This window comes from Heteronotia binoei, chromosome 15, assembly GCF_032191835.1.
Source record: "Heteronotia binoei isolate CCM8104 ecotype False Entrance Well chromosome 15, APGP_CSIRO_Hbin_v1, whole genome shotgun sequence".
Classification (NCBI taxonomy): domain Eukaryota; kingdom Metazoa; phylum Chordata; class Lepidosauria; order Squamata; family Gekkonidae; genus Heteronotia; species Heteronotia binoei.
This window is the reverse complement of record NC_083237.1, coordinates 44,300,118-44,314,625: the sequence shown is the minus strand read 5'-3', so window position 1 is coordinate 44,314,625 and position 14,508 is coordinate 44,300,118. Positions and strand designations below refer to the sequence as shown.

Here is a 14,508-nt window from a genome sequence, read left to right as displayed (position 1 = left end):
CATTTAAAGGGACCGCACACCTTTTAAATGCCTTCCCTCCATTGGAAATAATGAAGGATAGGGGCACCCTCTTTTGGGGCTCATAGAATTGGACCCCCTGGTCCAATCCTTTTGAAACTTGGAGTGTATTTTGGGGAGAGGGACTGGATGCTATGCTGAAAATTTGGTGCCTCTACCTCAAAAACAGCCTCCCCAGAGCCCCAGACACCTACAGATCCTCCATTGTACCCTATGGGAATTGGTCTTCATAGGGAATAATGGAGTGCCCAGCAGATATCCCCCCCCCCACTTTCTGATAACCCTGAAGCGGGGGGAGGTCCTCCGAACTGGGGGATCCCCTGCCCCCACCTGGGGATTGGCAACCCTGCTGAAGGCAGATGTATGAACAACTAAACATGGCTGTTCTTGTCACAGCCAGTTTGGCTCTAGCTGGGGATGTATGTGTATTTGAACCAGTAAACAGGAGAAGCTAATCCCAGCGTGGTGTAGTGGTTAAGAGTGATGGACTTTAATCTGGGGGATTGGGTTTGATTCTCCAGTCCTCCAGATGAAGCCAGCTGGGTGACCTTGGGCCAGTCAACAACAGTTCCCTTAGAACTCTCTCAGCCCCACCACACATGGTACCTGTTGTGGGTAGAGGAAGGGAAGATGATTGTATGCTGCTGTGAGACTCCTTAGGATAGAGAAAAAACAGTCCCGTGGAGCAGAGTGGTAAAACTGCAGTACTGCAGTCCGAGCACTCTGCTCATGACCTGAGTTTGATCCCGGTGGAAGCTGAGTTCAGATAGGTTGGCTCAGCCTTCCATCCTTCCGAGTTCCATTGAGGTCGGTAAAATGAGCACCCAGCTTGCTGGGGGGGAAGTGTAGATGACTAGGGAAGGCAATGGCAAACCACCCTGTAAAAAGTCTGCCGTGAAAACGTGATGCGACGTCACCCCAGAGTTGGAAACGACTGGTGCTTGCACAGGGGACTACCTTTACCTTTTTTTTACCTTGGGATAGAGAAGTGGGGTATAAAACTCAACTCTTAATTGTTCTTCTTCTTATAGCTATAATTAGTTTAGAACCCTGGGATGGCAGCTACTCAGGGCGAACTGAAGAGAATGTATGTGGCTGCAGCCTAGAAGTTACATTCAGCACCATCTGCTGAGATTACTTCCTACAAAGTCTTCTCTTCCTCCCACCCAAAAAATTCTGGGTCAGATGAGAGGGGATGATATAATATGTGTTTGGTGGGGGATGAATGAACTGACCTTTTTGTCCAGTAGCACCTTAAAGACTAACAAAATCTGTGATAGGGTATGAGCTTTTGTGGCTTTCAAGACATCTCATACCCTACCACAAATTTTGTTTAGTCTTTACAGTGCTACTGGACTCTTACTCTTTTCTGCTGCTCCAGAAAGACTAACATGGCTCCCCATCTTGATCTATGACCTTTGTGTGTTTATTATACAGGGAAGGATGCAATTGTTTCCTTTCAAGTGGACGGGACTCAGCTCCCTGGCAAACCCACAGTGAAATGGTTCAAGGGCAAATGGCTGGAATTAGGCATTAAGAGCGGTCAGCGATTTCAGTTCAAGGACAGCTTCGACAAGGAGAAAAATGTGAGTCCTCTGTGGAAAGTGAAGCTTCTGGAAGGAGAAGTCGAGGACTTACTAAAGTCATATCTGCTGTCTCATAGTGATGGATGTGGAACCTGTCCAAAGTAGGAATGCTGTTTGGTGGTTGCAGTTGTGGGTGTGACAGCTAGTTGACCTCTGAAATGAAAAATAAGAGTCCTGCAGCACCTTAAAGACTAACCAATATAATGTCACATAAACTGTCATGGACTTGAACTATAGCTGTCGCAGCTATCTAAACGATCCTGAGAACTGTATTTTGCAAGGATGACTGTTGTTACATGTTTCTTAGGATATGCCTAAACAGGATAGCTGGAAATCTGTGACTGCAATGCCTGCTTTTCCAAAAAGTTTTAATGACACACTGGAGGGAAGCTCACTTGCCACGTGGGGGCCTGTCCTGTATTTTCTGCCCAAGTAGTGGGGAGAGGGGTCATAGTAGGAGTCCAGTAGCACCTTTAAGACCAACGAAGTTTTCTTCAGAATGTAAGCTTTCTTATGCATGCACACTTCATCGAACAATGGAATGGGGTACAGTGAGCAGAGCTACTTATAGCAGGTAGGCAGTGGTTAAGAATGCAAAGTGGTACAAAGTTAGAATCCAATGGCAAAATAGTGAAATTAACAAATCGAAAGAACATTTGGTCTGGGTAGCATTTGCATGGGAAACCAATAAAACAGTAACATGTCAGAATGGGAGAATGAGGCAGCAAATGTCTGTTAATTGCTCTCTTGATAGCAAGTCTGGGTTAAAATGAGGACATGTCTTTCTCAGAAGTGTTCCTGTCCACCTAATTCACTTTTTGACATATAACATACATATAAACATCATTCTAGTTTGTCATTAGGGAAAAAAAGAATACATTAAAATATAATGGGAGATGGGTTTAGTATATGTAATGAGATAAACAGCCAATATCCCTTATTCGAGTATGTCAAGACAAAAAAGCATTATTCTGATACACTATTCTAAAAGAGAAGTACATTGGAATTTCTGTTTTATGGGGACAGTTTGCATCAGAAAGCTGGCATGAATGAAGAATGCTAAACTGAGCTACCCTAACATTGTGGCTCTGATCCAAATTCTCCTTCCCTTTCACAGCCCTTATTAAAAAAACGTGGAAGAGCTGACTGTGGTTCTCCACTGTTACACCATGTCATGCTATTTAAGGATCGGGTAATAACAGAGATGTCTTTCTTACCTTTGCAAGACCGAATTCTTTGGGGAGGAAGTCCTGACAGGAGGCTGGTTCACAGCTCGAGTGATTCTGGCAGCTGCAGGGGGCAGCACCAGCCAGCCGGTGGTGAAGGAGGAGATGATGGATGTGGGTTGCGTCTGTCATTGCCTTCTGGAGCTCTGCTGTGGATGGAAGCCCAGGGAGGGCATGGCTTACACCCATTAACTCTGGGACACAAGTCACTCATCCATGTCTAAAGCAACCCTCCGCGGTGCTGCTAGTATCATGAGGAATGTCTTAGCACCATGAGGATTTGACTTAGACGATGAAGAAGACTGCAGATTTATACCCCGCCCTTCTCTCTGAATCAGAGACTCAGAGTGGCTCACAAACTCCTATATCTTCTCCCCCCACAGCAGACACCCTGTGAGGTGGGTGGGGCTGAGAGGGCTCTCACAGCAGCTGCCCTTTCAAGGACAACTCCTGCGAGAGCTTAGACCCATGATAGCCAGTGCTGTTGTACTTGCTTATTTATTTACTTCCTTTATGCCCTGCTTTGCTTCCTAGCGGAGACCCAAAGCACTTTACATTGTTCTCCTTTCTGCCATTTTATCCTCACAACAACCCTGCGAGGTAGGTTAGGCTGAGCATGTGTGACTGGCCCAAGGTCACCTTACATGGCAGAGTGGGGATTTGAACCTGGGTCTCCCAAAGCCTAGTCTGACACTCTAACCACTATGCCACGGTGATTCTTGGGACAGCAAAATAGCACAGCCTGCACTGTATGAGAGCTGCAGGAGTCTGAAACTATTTTAAGATGGTAACTAGTTATTAGCAAGGGTAGATGACTATTTTTGGCCTTGGTTGGTTCATAAAACCATCATTCCCTGGTTAAACCAGTTTAAGAATTCCAATAAGTCATTCGAGTGGTGAGACTTTTCGGGGCCCACGTCACCTGACCGCTGTCATTTGCTGTCTGTGTAAGCTGTTGACTCTCTGTATATTTTATGGTGATTTGATTGACAGCTTGACAGAGTCGATGGAATATTAGATTTGTCTTGAGACCTTTCTGAGTGTTCTGCTTCAACACAATGAATTAAATGCTGGTTCCTGGTTATTGCCAGGATCCAGAGTTCTGTCAAGTTAGCATTTCTGTCCCACTAAAACGGCATCTTTTCGGCACTTGAACCACAGTACTATGAAAAAAGACTGCATGAGTGTCATAGTCGGGTCCGCAGCCACTGAGGGGGGAGGGGCTGTGGGGACACTGCCCCGAACTTCCAGGCTGGGCCCGTGGGGGCATAGCTGTTTTCCCCTCTCTTTTTTGTGATCGCTGGGCCAGTGAAGTGTCATCAGCAGCAGTTGGAGCTGGGAGAGCTGAGCAGGGCCCAGTACACTGCAGCAGCAAAAGCAGCAGGTGGAGAGGAGGGAGGTGGAGGAAGCTGTGTGGAATGGGCCGAGGAGGGGGGGACGGATAGAGCTGCTGGCTACAAAGCACCAAGGTGTGGGAGAGGAGGTGGAAGGAACTCCCCTGCTAGCATGCAAGGTGCAGTCCCTTCTTGACTCCAAAGTTGTATGATTGGCTGCCTCGACTTGGCCATTTTCAGAGTCTCCAGCTTTTGCCTCGCAGTGGATGGGAAAGGGTCCCCCCTGACTTTTTAAAAAGCCCCCTGACTTTTAAAATCCTGGCTATGGCCCTGGTCATAGCATCTATTGGACAGTGACCGTGTTGTCAAGAATGACAAGGAGCACACCTCTTCTTTCCACGCTTGTGCCACCCCTGACCTCCCTCAGAATTTATTGTTTGTTACTGCCAGGGCTTTTTTTATATCTAGAAAAACCCAGCAGGAATGTATTTGCATATTAGGCCACACCCCTTGACATTGCCATTGTTTTGCACAGGGCTTTTTGTAGAAAAAGCCCAGCAAGGTCTCATTTGCATGTTAGGCCACACCCCCTGATGCCAAGCCAGCCGGAACTGCATTCCTGTGTGTTCCTGCTCAAAAAAAGCCCTGGTTACTGCTAATTCTGTTGATGTATGACATGTTTCACACCTAACCTTTCTACTGCAACTCCTCCCTTTTCTCCTTACATGGAGAATGTTGACCTGAAATGACCATGATGGAATTCACGCCAAGCCTTGGCCCTCCTGCCTTTTTTTGTAGTAGGAACTCCTTTGCATATTAGGCCGCATCCTCTGATGTAGCCAGTCTCCTGGAGCTTATAGTAGGCCCTGTACTAAGAGCCCTGTAAGCTCTTGGAGGATTGGCTACATTAGGGCTGTATGGCCTAATATGCAAAGGAGTTCCTGCTACAATCCCCCTCCACCTGAGGACAGGTAAAAAAACTCACTGGGCATACCCTTTACAATTTAGGCATGCCAAAGGCCCTTTTGTTTAATGATACATGGAAGGCATTATTCTAGTTATACTTCTCCACCTGGAGAAGTTAGCTGGATTTCAGCTGTGCTACTGTAGAGTGAGTATGGAGATCGCAAAATGGGAGGGGGGGGGGACAAAACAACAGCTGTCCCAGTCCCTCTTGCACCAGGAAGTTTAATGGCATAGGTCAGGGGTGGCCAACGGTAGCTCTCTAGATATTTTTTGCCTACAACTCCCATGGCTGATGGCTGGGGCTGATGGAAGTTGTAGGCAAAAAACATCTGGAGAGCTATTGTTGGCCACCCCTGGTGTTGGTTTTGTCTTTGAGGTGCATCCCTCTCCTGCATAGAAGTCCTCAGAAGAGACCTGGTCTTCTAGGAATCTTTGCAGCGCTTACAGTGCAATCCTAAGCAGAATCTTACCTTTCTAAGTCCACTGAGAGCAAGCAGGCCAAGGAAGCTCGCTGGTTGACCCTGGGCCAGCCTAACCTGCCTCGCAGGGTTGTTATGAGGATAAAAATGGAAGAGGGAACTATGGAAGCTCTTTTGGGTCCCCCCTGGGAAAACAGACAACATATATGAAGTAAATAAATAGCTAAAACGTGTAGTCCAACTCCACCTGTGTAGTTCTCCCCTCTTTTCAATAGTCTCATCCATTATATATCCAAATGGCTGCTAATTATCCTCACACACTTCTTCTTTGCTTTCCTCCTAAGATTTACAGCTATGAGATGAAAATTGGCAAAGTGGTGGCCGCAGACCGGGGGGATTATCGCTGTGAGGTGAAAGCCAAGGACAAGTTTGACAGCTGCCCTTTCAACATCGATGTGGAAGGTATGATCAGGAACCCTCCCACTGAACCCTTCAATGTCTTGGCCCCATGCTTTATATTTTAGAGCCCGCGTCTTCTCATTGATCTTAATATCAGGTTTCTGTGTGCTCTTCAGAGGTGGAATGTGGATGGTGACAACACATTGAGGGGTATTCATGGTGGCTTCCTCCCAGTACTGAAACTCCTTTTCTTTCTTGCCTTTATGACGGACAGCTGCATTTGGGGTTGGTTACCTGGTAAGGTGTGGAAGAGAGGGATGATTCAATCACCTTGTACATTGCCTATGCCTTGCTGAATATTCAAGGCATCCTAGGAGTTGATTCAAGTGGTTCAGAAGAAGAAGATGATGAAGAAGAAGATATTGGATTTATATCCCACCCTCCACTCCGAATCTCAGAGTTTCAGAACGGCTCACAATCTCCTTTATCTTCCTCCCCCACAACAGACACCCTGTGAGGTGGATGGGGCTGAGAGGACTCAAAGCAACTGACCTTTCAAGGACAACCTCTGCCAGAGCTATAGCTGACCCAAGGCCATTCCAGCAGGTGCAAGTGGAGGAGAGGGGAATCAAACCCGGTTCTCTCAGACAGGAGTCCACACACTTAACCACTGCACCAAACGGGCACACTTAACCACTACACCAAACTAGGCTGATAATGATTAGTCATGAAAATAAATTTCCCACTAGAACTGTCTCAAAGCAGGACTTTGGGTACTTTGTTAGTGGTACTCTGTACCAATCTCAACCTGCTTACCTTCATGCAAGTTTTTTTAAAGGAAAAAACCAGCATGAACTCATTTGCATATTAGGCCTCACCCAATGTCAATTTTCACACAGAAACCTAGCAGAAACTCATTTGCATATTAGGCCACACCCCTGACACCCAGCCAGGTGGAACTCCATTCCTGTGTGTTCCTGCTCAAAAAAAAGCCCTGCCTTCACTATTGATTGCTGATGTCCACCAATTGTATTCTCAAGATTCCATGTTTATCCACCCATCTCTGGCCTTCCATTTCAGGCTACACAGCAACTAGGTTTATCATCATAGGAGAGAGAGTCTGGAGAATGCTGAGCTGATGGAACTTTCCTCTCCCCTTTGTTATTCCAACATTGATAAAGCCATGGACTACATGTAGATTCTCAGCCCAGTGGGGGTATACAGTTATAGAAAACCATGTCCCCCTCCCCTTCGAGTGCGCATGCTGCACTAGGAATACCACTAAGTTTGGTTAAGTAGAGATGGAACACGAGGAATCAGAGGAGCAAGAGATGTGGCCGTCTCCATCATTTTGTTTACATGATGGAGTTCTGCTTCACCTGTTACATTATTCTGCACCATTATTCTGGAAAGCATTCCCACTACTTGCTGTGTCACTTACAGTGTACATAGCCTGGGGCGCTTCTTTGCCTCTGTGCATGTTGAATGGCTGCCTGGTTGTCTGCAGAGAGACAAGAAGTGTAGATTGGTAATATGTAATGGAAAGCAATTGCAACAAATAGTTTCAATCTGGGAAAACCAGGTCTGAGTCCCCACTCCTCCACTTACAGCTGCTGGAATGGCCTTGGGTTAGCCATAGCTATGGCAGGAAGTTGTCCTTGAAAGGGCAACTGCTGTGAGAGCCCTCTCAGCCCCACCCACCTCACAGGGTGTCTGTTATGGGGGGAGAAGATATAGGAGATTGTAAGCCGCTCTGAGTCTCTGATTCAGAGAGAAGGGCGGGGTATAAATCTGCAGTCTTCTTCTATAGTCTAGGTACTCTTCTTTTCTGCATGCCTTAGCCTACCCTACCCTCTTTTCCACTGACAATCCTCCTGGGTTAGAATTCACTTCTCAGGAGGAATAAGACAATAAGGCATTCATTGCAGATAGGTGTGCTGAAACTTTGAGTTGGATCCAACCAGTTCTTCCAGTGGTGAAAATTGAATGGGGCAGTCTCCTTTGGTCACCCAAAAAGGCTGTGGTGGGGAACATGGGACATGTGTGAACAAAAGCCATGTGAGATGGGAGCTGTAATGAGAGGGGCATTGGGTGACACTGAATGTAAAAGCTGGATGGGTCCGACCTGTTATTTCCTGTTACTCTCCCATTCCACACACTCTTATCCTGCAAGGAAGAACAAATCCAGTGTGACCAGCAACCATGAAAATAGCTGGGACTGAGTGCCTGGCATTCACCATAGAGATCAGCGTGCTGGAGGCTTAAATGTATTTAGGAGCTTGCTGGTATCTTATCGTTAACAGCCCTGCTCAGGTCTTGAAAACGGAGGGCCGTGGCTTCCTTTATTGAATCAATCTGTCTCATGTTGGATCCTCCTCTTTTCCTGCTTCCTTCAGCATTATTGTCTTTTCCAGTGAATCTTGTACTTTGTGACCAAAGTACGATAGCCTTAATTCAGCTTCTAGCGGGAGTTCAAGCTTGATTTGATCTGGAACCTGCTTATTTGTCTTTTGGGAAGTCTGCTGTAGCCATTAAACTTTCTTCCAATGCCACATTTCAAATGAATCAAATTTCTTCCTATCAGCTTTTTTCACTGTCCAACTTTCACATCCATACATATTAATGAATACCATAGTATGAATTATCTAGATCAGGGGTGTCAAACTAATTTGTTATGACGGCCAGATCTGATATAAATGAGACTTTGTTGGGCCGGGCCGTGTATGTACCTATTTAAGATTAGGTAGCAGAGATATAAACTTTTTAAAGGACACAGACAAAAACAATTAAAGATTTTTTTAAAAACTTAAAACATGCTTAAATCATTAGCACTTGTTGGTCCTAAAGGAGATTTCTTTGTATTTCTCCCATGGGATCCAGGGAACTGGGCAAAGGAAGCCCTGGCTCTTTCCCTCCCTCCCCAGGGGACCAGGAAGCAGAGGAGCCTCAACCGATGGAGAAAATCGAGGTTTTGCTCAAGAGCTCCTGTGTGATTGAGCAAACCTTGAAAAGCAAGCTGAGATGGAGAAGGAAGCAAGAGAGAGGGAGAAGGAAGCAGACAAGAGCCAGTTGCTTGGGGGGCTGATAGGAACCATCCGGGAGCCTGATTTGGCTCCCGGGCCACATGTTTGACACCCCTGATCTAGATCTTGGTCTTCAGCAACACTTCCTTACACTTAAGGATCATTCTTTACAGCTGAGGGATTACATTTTCTCAACGAAAGAGAAGATATGGTCCATATAAGTATGTTTTCTTCTCTTCCAGCACCAAGGACAGATGATACCGGGAGCACGCTGCAAGCTTTCAAGAGGACGTAAGTGTATGTAGTTAGAGCAGTATTTCCCGGCCTATGGGTTGGGATCCAAAAGTGGGTCACAGGTCAGTTCTTCCCAATGGCCTCTCCTGCCCTTTGCATCCTTCTCTTTCTTTTGTCCTTGCCTGCTTCTTACGTTCTTATCTGTCCCTCCCTCTTTGTGACCGTAGTAAAGGGGGGAACCATGCAGCAACCAGTAACTTCATGATAGTAGCTGAAAGGGGAGGAGGGGTCGGAGATGTGTGGGCTCTGTCTTAGCACTGTCCAGACTCCTGCAGCAGCTCATTGCCCTCTACCTGTTGGGGGGGGGGGTGTACTGCACTGAACTCTTTACTGCCAGCTTCTTTGTTACCATCTGTCATCTTTGCACATCTCCTCCACTCAGAGGCCCCCCAAACATGCCTCCTCAAACTCTGGCTCTGGCCTGCCTGGCAGAGGAAGAGGAGATGAACTGCCTAGTGGGGGCACCTTCACCCTTTGTGTAATATTTGTTGGTTTCTCAAAAACCTCTAGTTCGGATCTATTGAAAATGGAATTCTGTGATAAAAGGTCATAGTTTGCCTTTGTGTGCGTGTGCGCCAAGGCCGGCGCATGGGAGTAGGCAATGTGGGCGGCTGTCTAGGGCAGGGTCTTCTAAGTGCCCCCTCCCCACACGCCAGCCAGCCCGCTCACAGCCAGGTGTTTGCATGCTGGGCTCAAGAGGAGCCCGTTGTGTAAACTGGGCCATCCGGCCCCGCTTCACTTCCCTGGACCGTGGGGAGGATGAGTGGGCTGGGTGTTTGCATGCTGGGCTCCTCAAAAGGCCCCACTTCCCACATTGCGGGGAGGCAGAGCATGGCCGGGCGTTTGCACACCGGGCTCCTCAAAAGGAGCCCGCCATGCAAATGAGGCCATTGGAGGGCGAGGGGCAGGGCCTTGTCAGGGGCGGCAAAAACCCCAGCGCCAGCCCGGGTGTGTGCCATCACGTCACAGCTGACATGGTGACCTCATAGGATTTTCAAGACATTCAGAGGTGGCTTGCCATGGCTTCTTCATGGAGACCCTGATATTCCTTGGAGATCTCCCATCCAAATACTAGCCAGGGCCAACCCTGCTTTGCTTCTGAGATTTGGTGAGATTGGGCTAGCCTGGGCTATCCAGGTCATCACTGCTTAGGGCCTCCAAAACCTTGTGGCAGCCCCAAATGGGTTATCATACAAAGTAATTTTAAACTTGTGGACCACCATACCAAAAAATGTTGGGAACCACTGGGTCAAATGGTGAATTTTAGTTAGGATAATCTTGAGACACGCATGCACCCTACGACTATGAATAGTGCTCTTCATTCTCTGGGTGGTTATGCCGTCTCAGCAGGTAACTATGGAGTAAAGTTTGTTTCAATTTCTTCTTGCAGAGGAGGGGAAGGAAACAAAGATGAAGTTGCAGGCGAGCTGGACTTCAGTGGGCTGCTAAAGAAGAGGTGAGTGTACCATCTACATTGATCAGCAGTGGCTGATATCTGAGATTATTTAACTGGAAATGTCAAGGATTTTGGCTGTGGTCTTCTACAGGCAAAGGAATAACAACAACAATAATAATAGCCCCGTGGTGCAAAGTGGAAAGCTGCATTACTGCAGTCTAAGCTCTGCTCACAACCTGAGTTTGATCCTGCTGGAAGCTGGATTCAGGTAGCCGGCTCAAGGTTGACTCAACCTTCCATCCTTCTGAGGTCGGTAAAAGGAGTATCCAGCTTGCTGGCAGTAAAGTGTAGGTGACTGGGGAAGGCAATGGCAAACCACCCTGTAAAAAGTCTGCCATGAAAACGTGATGTGACATCACCCCAAAGTCGGAAATGACTGGTGTTCACACAGGGGACTACCTTTACCTTTAAAAAAAAAATAATTCCAGAGAAGTAGCATTGTTAGTCCATTGCAGTAGAAATTAAGATACTCTAGTTTATGAAAGCCTATGCTGGAATAAAGCCTTTAAGATGCTACTAGGCTCCTGTTTATAATATCTTAGGCACTGTAGTTTCCAAAATCAAAGCAAAACTTTGTAAAAGAAACTGGACTGGACATAGCCAGTGGGTTGAGACAACCCCCGTGTGGATCCCTTCCCTATCTTGAAACTGAGTTGCATCTACAAGATCTGTTCAGCTTAAAAAGTTCAAGCATAGGTCGGTAGCTATTTCACAGTGAAGGGTAGAGTTTAAATACAGAGGGGTAGAACTACTAATTCCTCACTAGAGCCCTCAAGCTCTTCTTGCAGAATGCACAAATTGTGAGCGGAGGTTAAGCTGCATTTCTGCTTGTGGTTTGGCACAGTGGACCTCAATCACTTGTAGAACAACGGTAAGTGGTTCTGGGCAGGAGGGCAGAAGGGGATTCCTGATTTGCTGGCAATAGGGTTGGGGTATTTTTGGCACTGTGTGCATCCTACAGACAGCAAGGCCAGTCAGGAAGCCAATCAGGGGCTGAGAACAACAATAGTGAACAGTGGGAAGGTTCTTTAACTTGCCCTCATCTCCTCATTGCGTGCTGTGTTCTCAGTCCTTCAAATCTCTGTATGAAAGAAGGTAATTTTATGATGGGAATGATTTTGTGATAAGTACTAGGAATCACACCCATGTTGACTAAAGTCCAGGATCGAATCTACATGTTTTTTGAGGGTGGGGGACAAAATTTAAAAATGGTGCCCCCTTGTGGGCCATTCTATTTTATGGTCCCATAGAATACAGTGGACTCCATAACCAATTTGGCACCCCCCCCCCCCTCCGTCAGCGCCTGGGGCAAGCACCCTCCTCTGCCCCCCCGCCCCCTCCCCAGATCCGGCCCTGCTAAAGTCAGCTTCTTCCTGTTTTTCTCATGGTTATTTGCAGTATACCCCTGTGGTACCTGCATGATTATACCTAACTTCCTTATGATCTAGTGGTGGGGTTTGATTTGCTAGGTGACAAAGGGAGGTGGGCTTGACTGGACTAGATAGTTTTTGACTGATTGAACATGAGAATAGGGTTGGTGAAAGCATGCAGTTTGCTACCCACAGCTGTGAGCATGGACCTTACGGAGCAGAGGAATGCTGGTTATTTGGCAAGATGGAGCTTAATTTTTTTTCCTGTCGATCCCAATAGAGAAGGGCAGCAACAGGAGGAGGAGAAGAAGAAAAAGAAAGATGATGACGATGATATGGGGATCCCCCCAGAAATCTGGGAAATGCTGAAAGGTGTGACCAAGAGAAGCGAGTACGAACGCATTGCCTTCCAATATGGCGTCACTGACCTGCGTGGCATGCTTAAAAGACTGAAGAAAGCCAAAGTGGAAGTCAAAAAGAGTGCAGGTCAGCAACGGCAGCAAGGGTGGTATTTGCATCTAAATGGAAAGCTGGAAAATTTCCAGAAGTGACAGACTGGAAAAACAAATTAACTGAGTATGGGACAGTGGCAAAACTAACATCTTATTTGCACAATAGAATTTAAAATTTCAAGAAAAATGGAAAATGGGTTTTTTTTAAAATTATAGAGCTCAAAACTAAAAATGTTAGATATTAAGTAAGGAAGAAAAGATAGAATATAGATTTTTTTAAAGTAAACATTTGGAATATATAAAGGAAATATCTATGCAATAAAGTAAGTTCTGTTTGACCATGAATGATGGTCTATTTCTTTATCCATGCTTATGTTTTTGTTCACGAAAGATGGTTGTCTGTGTAAATGTTGCAATTTATTGTAAAAAAAAAGAAGAGTGTAGGTCAGCTAGGATCTGCCTGAGTTCTCTGCAGGAAGGCCTGGAGTCTGGGTCTGGATTTGAGGTTCTGGATTTGGAATGGGGCCATGTCTTGGGAGGATGTAGTGAGAGTGTGGGGGTTAAACAGGGGAAATTGTTTGTAGGGCATTATCATCAGGCCTCAGATTCAGCAGGAGCTCACAGGAGTACAGCTCCTGAACCTTTCTGAGGGTTCCCCCTCTTCCTCTTCACCTACCTTGTCCACTGAATAGTAGGTGCAGCTACATATCAATCCCTGGATTAGGAGAGCGGGCAGCCAGCCAGCCACCAGGGGCTTTGCCATGCCCCCAGGAGCCCTCATTAACCACTGGAGAAGCCTGCTCCACTCTTTCGCCACTTCTTATGTGATTTTGGGCGGCGGGTGGCTTGCTAGCCTTTTGACTGGGGTGGTGGCTCAGGAGAGCCACAGGCGAGTGTGGCCTGCTTGGGCTGGCTGGATCTCTAGCCACCTCAAGCAGGCCTCACTCACCCAGGGCTCTCCTTTTTACATCAGGTTGCTTTTGGCTGTTGGGGGAGAGTGGCATATGCTAATGAGTTATGCTAATGAGCTCCACCTATTTTTTTACAACACGACCCCTGATTATAATCATAATAATCACTGAACAAAGTCTGAGTCCAGTGGCATCCTGATTGTTATTTCAATGTATATACCACCTCTCCCCCACAAAGTAGGTCTCAGAGCAGTTCACAACAGTATAAAACAGACATAATACATACAGTTGAAATGGTATAAAAATGCAAAGTATAAAAAACAAACAATTCACAACTGGTAGTGGTGGATCCAGCATTAAGGCCTGCTCCACCCCCCCTAAACTTAACCGGAAAAGGCCTGACAGAAAAGCTCAGCCTTACAGGCTCTGCAGAACCTAGGGAGATCCCACAGGTGCTGGGTCTTATCTGAGAGGGCCTACCACTGGGACAGAGCTATGACTGAAAAAGCCCTCACCCTGGCTGATGCCAAACATGCAACCTGAGGGCCTGGTACCACCAGTAGGCCACAAGATGACAACTGCAGCCACCAAAGAGGGTCATAAAGAGAGTGACGGCATGTTACAAAGTGTGAAAGGATTTCGGATTACAAATTCCTCATCCCTTTCTGCAGCTTTCATGACAAAGCTCGACCCTGCCTACCAAGTTGACAAGGGACAAAAAATCAAGATGTTTGTGGAGCTGAGTGACCCAGACCTGACTATCAAATGGATGAAGAATGGGCAAGTGATCAAGCCGAGTGGCAAGTGAGTCTGCGTAGGGCTGGCCAGTTTGAAGATGGCTGTAATATTTGGGATCTCTGAGATAGGAATGGGGTTAGGAGCACTGATGTTTGGAAGCAGCTTGTGGCTTTTCTTGTTTGTGGCAGGTACATCTTTGAGAACGTGGGCAAGAAGCGCATCCTGACCATCACCAAAGCCTCGTTGGCTGATGACGCAGCTTATGAATGCGTTGCTGGGGAAGAGAGGAGCTTCACAGAGGTCTTTGTCAGAGGTG

The 14,508-nt window shown here is 46.7% G+C and overlaps 1 protein-coding gene across 1 annotated transcript in view; it reads left to right on the top strand.

Annotated features, from left to right (window-relative positions):
- Positions 1-14,508, top strand: part of MYBPC2 (myosin binding protein C2) — a 52,667-nt gene that overhangs the window by 3,645 nt on the left and 34,514 nt on the right. The window contains exons 3-9 of the mRNA XM_060255584.1: positions 1,456-1,604; positions 5,894-6,011; positions 9,214-9,262; positions 10,656-10,725; positions 12,382-12,577; positions 14,126-14,258; positions 14,381-14,505. Coding sequence (XP_060111567.1) covers positions 12,427-12,577; positions 14,126-14,258; positions 14,381-14,505 — 409 coding nt within the window. The 5' untranslated portion in view covers positions 1,456-1,604; positions 5,894-6,011; positions 9,214-9,262; positions 10,656-10,725; positions 12,382-12,426. The remainder of the gene's footprint in view (positions 1-1,455; positions 1,605-5,893; positions 6,012-9,213; positions 9,263-10,655; positions 10,726-12,381; positions 12,578-14,125; positions 14,259-14,380; positions 14,506-14,508) is intronic.